Below are 8,624 nucleotides of genomic sequence, written 5' to 3'. Positions count from 1 at the left end.
GGTCTGAAACAACTGTGGCGTGATCGGTCGAGCGAGCGCCCCCCCTCTCACACACTGATGTTGAACCCACATAGCTTTCCATGGGTTCTGCTACATCAACATCCCCCATCAACATGCCCCCTCACTTGTTCACTCAGTCCGTCTCTGTCTCTCTCTTGCTCGCTGTCCTCCTTTGGCTGCAGGGTTGTCAGGCTGAAGACTACCACCTTTTGGGTTCAGGTAACAAGGGCATTGATACTGTGGTGGCTAGAATGGAGGAACTCATGTTTGGATCTGGGCTTAGAAAGGTTTAGCCTGCCATAGAAATTCCTTGTGGGGTGAACTGGGTTCACATCGAATTCATTCATTGCCTGCACTTTGCCCATATCGCTGCCAACTTTTTCATGGGTTTGCTTGCTTTTATTACGCCTACTGTACATCTGTGCTGTTTTTGAGCCACATGCAATTGCATCCTAGGTTTATATTATCTTTAAGTCTGGTTTTGAGGTTAACCATGTTTTTGAAAAGGAGGATATATTAATTTAGGGATCATCTAGGAAATTGCTCTGCGGTCAACTCTGACAAAACTACTGTAAGTTAAAACAAATCTATAAGCACATGTATTGAAATAGGTAACAAGTGACAAATCATTTAAACTAGCACAGTCAGCATAAGAAATAAAGTTGTTATGTTTCTATTTATGTAACTTAAGTTTGACAAGAGTTAGATAATCAATAGTGTGATCTTTACCTTTTACAGAACCTTTACCTTTTGTAGTGGGAAAACTACTCTAGGTTTCACCTGTGTCCACAAGTGCATACGGTATACAGTGCCTTCAGAAAGTATTCACACCCCTTTAATTTTTCCACATTCTGTTACAGCCTGAATTTAAAATGGATTACATTTAGATGTTGTGTTACTGATCTAAACCCTATACCATATCATTTCAAAGTGAAATTGTGTTTGTAGAACATATTTAAAATTATTATAATGTTTTTTTTACGCTGAAATGTCTTGAGTCAGTACGTATTCAACCCGTTTGTTATGTCAAGCTTAAATAAGTTCAGGTGTAAAAATGTGCTGAACAAATTGCATAATAAGTTGCATGGACTCATTCCGTGTTCAATAATAGTGGTTAACATGATTTTTGAATGACTACCCCATCTCTGTACTCCACACATGCAATTATATGCAAGGTCCCTCAATTGAGTAGTGAATTTCATGTTCAAATCCAACCACAAAGACCAGGAAGGTTTTTCAATGCCTTGCAAAGAAGGGCACCAATTGGTAGATGGGTGAACAAAATAAAAAATAAGCACATATTGAATATCCGTTTGAGCATGGTGAAGCAATTAATTAGGCTTTGGATGGTGTGCCAATACACCCAGTCACTGCAAAGATTCAGGCATTCTTCTTAACTAAGTTTCTGGAGAAATTTCATGGGATTTCATCATGAGGCCAACTGTAATTTTAAAACAGCTTGAGTTTGAGAAAACCGGGGATGGATCAACAACATAGTTACTCCACAATACTAACCTAAATGGTAGAGTGAAAAGAAGGAAGCCTGTAAAGAATAACAAAAATGTCAAAACATGCATTCTGTTAAGTAATACTGGAAAAATAATTGCTAAGAAATTCACTTTTTTGTCCTGAATACCAAACGTTATGTTTGGGGCAGATCCAACACAACACATCACTGAGTACCACTTTTCATATTTTAAAGTGTTGTGGTGGCTGCGTCATGTTATGGGTATGCTTATCATCAGCATGGACTAGTTGTTTGGGGGGATAAAAAAAAACGGAATACATGTAGGTTGGCTCGTGTCACTGGGCAGCTCTCGGCTGTGCTTCCCTTTGTAGTCTGTAGTAGCAAAATCCAAGAAGAAAACCTAGTACAGTCTGCTTTCCAACCTTTCAGAAGGACAATAACCTAAAACCCAAGGCCAAATCTACACTGATGTACCAAATTGTTAGATACTACTGCACTGTTGGAGCTAGGAACGCAAGCATTTAGCTACACCCGCAATAACATCTGCTAAATATGTGTATGTGACCAATAAAATTTGATTTGATGTTGCTTACCAAGACGACTGTTCTTGAGTGGCCGAGTTACAGTTTTGACTTAAATTGGCTTGAAAATCTATGGAAAGACTTGAAAATGGCTGTCTAGCAATAATCAACTTGACAAAGCTTGAAGAATTTAAAAAATAATAATGTGCAAATATTGTACAATCCAAGTGTGCAAAGCTCTTAGAGACTTACCCAAAAAGACTCACAACTGTAATCGCCAAAGGTACTTCTACAAAGTATTGACACAGGGATGTGAATACTTATGTAAATTAGATATTTCTGTATTCCATTTACAATAGATTTGCAAAAATTTCTAAAAACATGTTTTCACTTTGTCATTATGGGGTGTAGTGTGTGGGTGAGAAAAAAATAACTATTTAATCAATTTTGAATTCAGGCTGTAACACAGCAAAAAGTGGAATACGTAAAGGGGTATGAATACTTTCTGAAGGCACTGTAGTTCCAATTGAGATAACCACCTGACCTCCTCCCCAAAAAAAGCAGAAAAACATGTATCTGTTGGCATGTGCGCCTCTTACGAAAAACAAAAGAGCAATAGGCTGACAATAAGTCGCTTGTGTTGATTTCAGACAATACGTTTTGTTAACATTTTCTAATAACTTTCATGAATAAGCATTCATAAACCCCTTAATAGTTGACATGCTATTGATACAATTTATTTAATAAATAATGGCATTGTTTTAAATTTAACAGAATGCTTAAATCAATTCAATCCATTCCTCAGTAGATGGAATAACTTCCCAGTTGCTTTAACCAGCAGAATATCTATTGTCAAATGAGTCTACTGCCACGGCTGAATTTCTGTAGTTCAATGCTTCCCATTGCTCCCCCTTCTGGCTATTGGGACAAACTACATAGTGTGGTCTCTAAATGTATATGGAAAGGTAAGCAATCCTGGCTAAAATTAACAAACTTACAAGGGAAAGACGTACCAAACTTTAAATTGTATTTATAAATTTAAATTGTATTTCCAGGCACTAGCATTTCGTCCCATCCTAAATTGGTTTAGACATGATTCTACCGCTCCCTGGCTGAGTATAGAGAGACATATGGTGTCTCCTATTGCCCTGGAAGAGATGGTCTTCCCTGATATATCCCTTGAACAATGTAAATGTCACGGATCTCTCCAGAACTGTCATTACGCACACCTGGTCCCTATTCCCATTTGATTAGTAATTGTATAAGTGTGCCCTTTGTTCACCATTGTCCTATCGATTATTGTTCCAATGTCCGTTGGTTCGTGTGAGTACCTGTGCTGTGTTGTTTTGGCTTTCGTGCCGCGTTTAATGTGCAGATGATTACGGGTCTCGTCCGTGTGATAATCATTGTGCGATTGTGTATTTATTCGAGATACTCCTCACTCTTTTGTTTGGGTCTCAACCCTATGTTTTGTATACGTGTTTGTTTGGTCTTCGTCCCCGTGCCATTCCTACGCACCTGATCCTTTATACCGCCAAACTACGCTTTGGTCCTATTATTGCTCACACAATCTCTATCTGACGTAAAATTGAAAACAAAGGAACTGGGAATCAAAATGGCATGCCCATACTCCAATATTTCAATAATGACTTGTGATCTGGAGGGCAGCCTTTTGCACCCCCTCCCCCCCCCCCCCTTGAATGGTCCAAATGTGGAATCTATTCGCTTGCCAATATCATGGACAGTAATGGTTTGAGAAGATTCACAGATTTGAAGGATCCATACACATTACCAGGCAACTCCTTTTTTCAATATTTACAACTTAGATCAGCTATGCTGGCCTGTGGAGTCTCTTGGGAAACTCAACTACCGAACCATCCAATGATGGTATTTATAAATGAATGATCTGGGCTCCCGAAAGGACTGATCTCTATAAACAACTTTGGGAAAGCTCATATTCTGAACTAGCCATTAAAAAAGTATGGTCGACAGATATAATTGATTCTGAACAACCCTAAATCTGTATTTATCTCTATTTAACACCAAGGAAATGTTTTATGATGACATTGTCCCCAACTGTTCACTCTGTCCCCTGAATCAGGTAGGCACATTCCTTCATATGATGTGGGAGTGCCCTGCAGTTAGTTGCTTCTGGGGCAAAGTTACAAAATGAAAGTTACAAAATGTATTTTGAAATGCATCATTGTAAATACTCAATGCTTTGCATCTATTATGTTACTTAATAACGAGAGCGCAAAAATATGTGTTGGCTCTTAGATGGCAATCACCTCACTCTCTCCCAGTTCACCAGTGGATACCGTTACTATTAGAACTGATAACATTAGAATTATCGACAGCGAGAATGAATGGTGCTGCTAGTCAAGGAATAATTGAGGCCTGGATAAATATACCTAATTCTGTAAAATAATGATGTCAATTATCTTTTCCTGTTTATACTGAATGTATTATTACTTAAAACTATGTATTTCTTGCTTGCATTTTTCTTTTGTGTGGCAGCCCACGGGTACATTTTATATAAACTGATTATAATGGAAATGGATATTGTACCTGTAACCCCCAAAACCAAAAATGACAAAACAATTCCTGTATCGCTGCTATTCTAAAACTGAAGCATTAAACAATTTCCCTGAGATTCATCTGTGCTTCCTTCCTTGCCCCCAAACTTAGTCCCCATTAATATAACTGAAGAATCAGACATGGCAAGCACCAAAGGAGTCCCCAGGATGGGGAAGATGCTTATTGAGCTGATGACCCTACTGGGGTGAGTATCTTATAGAAGAGGCCAATCTAAGATGTATGTAGTTATGAAGCAAAGGAGATAGTGTAAGAGTGGTGTGAGAGTCAGTTATGAGTAATATAATTAGCTAGCTTTGGGATTAAGTATTGACCTTTGATCTAATTACCCACCAGGGCTGTTGGCTTGAGCAACAGCGCCATCCAAAGGCCTGACTATGACGACACTGCGGCCCCCGAGTTCCTCAACCCCTCCTGGATGGCGGACCTCCCGGACAGCCGCCCGCTGTCCGAGGTCACCATGCCTGGCACCCACAACACCATGGCCATCTACGGCGGCGCCTTGGCCGAGTGCCAGTCCTGGAGCCTGGCGTCACAGTTGCGTGCCGGTGTGCGCTTCCTGGACGTTCGTGTGCGCCATGTGCGTGGCAACCTCACCATCCACCACGGCGTGTCTTACCAGCGGGCGCACTTCGGTGACGTGTTGGAGGGCGTGGCTGACTTCTTACGTGAGTACCCCAGCGAGATGGTGCTGATGCGGCTCAAGGAGGAGTTCAGTGAGACCTTTGACATCTACGGGGCGGTGGTCAGCTACATTCACCTTTACGCCGACTGGGACCTGCTGTGGCACAGTCGGCTCATGCCAACTGTGGGACAGGCCAGAGGGAAGCTCATTGTCCTCCAGGACTTTGGCGGACCTGACCTCGGCATGCGCTACGGCTCCCTGGACATTGCAGACGACTGGAAGGTAAGGAGACGGTCATTTTGAAAACTAAATTGTGGCTAAACATTTTTGTTGAGTCTCATATGCTTGTTGTCTCGTCAGGTCCCCACCCTTCTGCATGTGGCTGAGAAATGGCAAAGTGTGCACGAACACCTGGAGACTGCCCCTGTTGGCAACAAGGCCTATATCTTCCTCACCTATGGCAGCGGAGCGGGCATCTTTGCCTACCCCAACGCCATCGCCCAGCGAATCAATGCCCGCCTGTACGACTACCTGATGGCACTGATAGGGCAGAACAGGCGCTTTGGAATCATCACCATGGATTTCCCCGCCTCTCCCCTCCTTCAAATGATCATCAACTTCAACTGAGAGAGAGTTCCCTCATCTACTAAGCCTGCTACCATACAATCAACATAGATACTCTCAAATTAAAATTGTTGGGTCACTACATGATGATTGGGAGTCCATTTTGCTCATTGTATGCTTATTTTCACTATACCTTGCTACTTAAGTAAGCAGTTGTTTATTGGTGAGGTTCGTCATCGTTCTTGACTTTCCAACAAGCGGGCAAAACTGCAATGATGTCAGACTGATATATTTTCTGACGTCATGGTCAGGTTGTGTACTAACTGTAAAAGGAAGTAAGACATCATACATTGGTTATCATCTGGTCCCCACAACCAGAAAACCAGATACAACCAGAAAATCACATTGTTAAGATGTCCGATAGCTAATTTTGACCGCTGGCCAGGTGATCAAGGACGAGTCGCAATTCTAATTTCATCAAGAAAATAACTATAGGAATTGACTATCACTATTTGAAAGGGCTAGTTCACTTCAAAATCAAAGTTTTCCAGATATGTTGGGACTTCAAAAGTTGTCTAATGTCGAGATGAATCTATGTCCCACACCATCCGTTGTGTAAATCCAGCTACAGCCCTAGGTGCCCATCTTTCTCATTCATATTGGGATTGATGCATATAGCTGGACCTACACAACAGTAGATCTGAAAATGTCTGAACTTTAATTTTGGAGTGAACATTTTCTTCGAGTGTTAATGTTCAAAGAAAACTGACACATTTGGGAAGAATGCCACACCACAAAACATGAACTCAAAACGGAAAACTGTAAGGACATCTTTGAGTAATTTCTGACATGTTATTGATTTCAATCCTTACATGTGGTATTGTTTAATGTCTGTTGGACAGTGATGTCATTAAGATATTAACCCCTTTCAAACCCAGCAGTGTTTCAGTCACAACAATGACACAATGGCTGTATGATTGGACAGGCTATTCAAAATTGTCAACAGAAAATAAATTGCTTTAATCCACATAAAATGTATGCTTTGTTTGTGAATACAATTACTAATAAAATGGGAATTGACTGAATGGAGATTTTGAAAGAAAACAGCTGTAGAAATAATTGAACTGTGTTCAAGCAGGTGTGATGACAGCAACTTTCACACATTGAAACTTTGGCTTTTATCGTTAAGAATAAGTAAATAAATATCATCCCTAGGTTGACCAAAAACATTACTATGGCTATTTATAGATATATTCTTAATGTAGGGGTACCATGACCTGTGTCCCAAGCAGGTGCGATGCTAGTAATTTTCCCACAGTGAAACCTTTGCTTTTATCGTTACGAATCAGTAATTAAATAACAAGCCTAGATTGACCAACAACATTACTATACACAATATATATACAGTGCCTTCGGAAAGTATTTAGATCCCTTGACATTTCCACATTTTGTTATGTTACAGCCTTATTCTAAAATGGATTACATTTTTTTTAATGCAATCTACACACAATACCCCATAATGACAGAGCTAAAACAGGTTTCTAGATATTTGTGCTAATTTATTAAAACAGAAATACCTTCTTTACAAGGTTGAAGGAATTGTCAGTAGAGCTCCAAGACAGGATTGTGTCGAGGTACAGATCTGGGGAAGGGTACCAAAAATGTCTGCAGCATTGAAGGTCTCCAAGAATACAGTGGCCTGAACCATTCTTAAATGGAATAAGTTTGGAACCACCAAGACTCTTCCTTGAGCTGGCCCCCGGCCAAACTAAGCAATTGGGGGAGAAGGGCCTTGGTCAGGGAGGTGACCAAGAATCCGATGTTCACTCTGACAGAGCTCTAGAGTTCCTCTGTGGAGATGCGAGAACCTTCCAGGAGGACAACTATCTCTGCAGCACTCCATCAATCAGGTCTTTATGGTAGAGTGGCCAGACGGAAGCCACTCCTCAGTTTGCCAAAGGGCACCTAAAGACTCTCAGACCATGAGAAACAAGATTCTCTGGTCTGATGAAACCAAGATTGAACTCTTATGCCTGAATGCCAAGCATCACATCTGGAGAACCTGGCACCATCCCTACGGTGAAGCATGGTGGTGGCAGCATCATGCTGTGGGGATGTTTTTCAGCGGCAGGGACTGGGAAACTAGTCAGGATTGAAGCAAAGATGAACAGAGCAAAGTACAGAGCGATCCTTGATGAAAACCTGCTCCAGAGTGCTCAGGACCTCAGACTGGGGCAAAGGTTCACCTTCCAACAGGACAATGACCATAAGCACACAGCCAAGACAATGCAGAATTGGCTTCAGGACAAGTCTCTGAATATCCTTAAGTGGTCAGCCAGAACCCGGACCAAAGGTGCTTCAACAAAGTACTGAGTAAAGGGTCTGAATACTTATGTAAATGTAATATTACATTTTTTTATTTGTAATAAATGTCCAAAAATGTCTAAAAACCTGTTTTGGCTTTGTCTTTATGGAGTATTGTGCGTAGATTGATGAGGGGAAAAAAACAATTTAATCAATTTTAGAAAATGTAACGTGTAATGTGGAAAAAGTCAAGGGGTCTGAATAGTTTCCGAATGTCCTGTACATATACACTGAGTGAACAAAATATTAGGAACATGACATAGACAGACTTTCCATGACAGACTGACCAGGTGAATCCAGGTTAAAGATATTATCCCTTATTGATGTCAACTGTTAACTCCTCTTCATTCAGTGTAGATGAAGGGGAAAAATAACAAAAGCCCCTGTTGAGGGTACACTCAGAGCAAGGTCTTCCTTAAGACGGCCAAGGCTGGGGTAACTAGCAGGACTGAGTTGAGTTGATAAGAGTGTTCTTAAGTGAGGTATC

General features: G+C 40.9%; 1 protein-coding gene across 1 annotated transcript; it reads left to right on the top strand.

Moving 5' to 3' along the window:
* On the top strand, positions 1-6,807 carry si:dkey-266f7.9 (phosphatidylinositol-specific phospholipase C). Its single transcript, XM_021560380.3, has 4 exons — positions 1-219; positions 4,678-4,771; positions 4,921-5,491; positions 5,570-6,807. The coding sequence occupies exons 1-4, from the start codon at positions 81-83 to the stop codon at positions 5,834-5,836; spliced, it is 1,071 nt and encodes a 356-aa protein (XP_021416055.2). The 5' UTR covers positions 1-80; the 3' UTR covers positions 5,837-6,807.
* Positions 6,808-8,624: the final 1,817 nt, after the last annotated feature.

This window comes from Oncorhynchus mykiss, chromosome 30 (assembly GCF_057628025.1).
Source record: "Oncorhynchus mykiss isolate SJ-2025 chromosome 30, ASM5762802v1, whole genome shotgun sequence".
NCBI lineage: Eukaryota > Metazoa > Chordata > Actinopteri > Salmoniformes > Salmonidae > Oncorhynchus > Oncorhynchus mykiss.
Note: the sequence above shows the minus strand (reverse complement) of the source record. Positions and strands in the feature narration are given on the sequence as shown.

Coding starts and splice junctions, on each gene's coding strand:
- si:dkey-266f7.9 (XM_021560380.3), top strand. CDS start 81: ATGGGTTCTGCTACATCAACATCCCCCATCAACATGCCCCCTCACTTG. Junction 220..4,677: donor CTACCACCTTTTGGGTTCAG/GTAACAAGGGCA, acceptor CCCCAAACTTAG/TCCCCATTAATATAACTGAA. Junction 4,772..4,920: donor GAGCTGATGACCCTACTGGG/GTGAGTATCTTA, acceptor ATTACCCACCAG/GGCTGTTGGCTTGAGCAACA.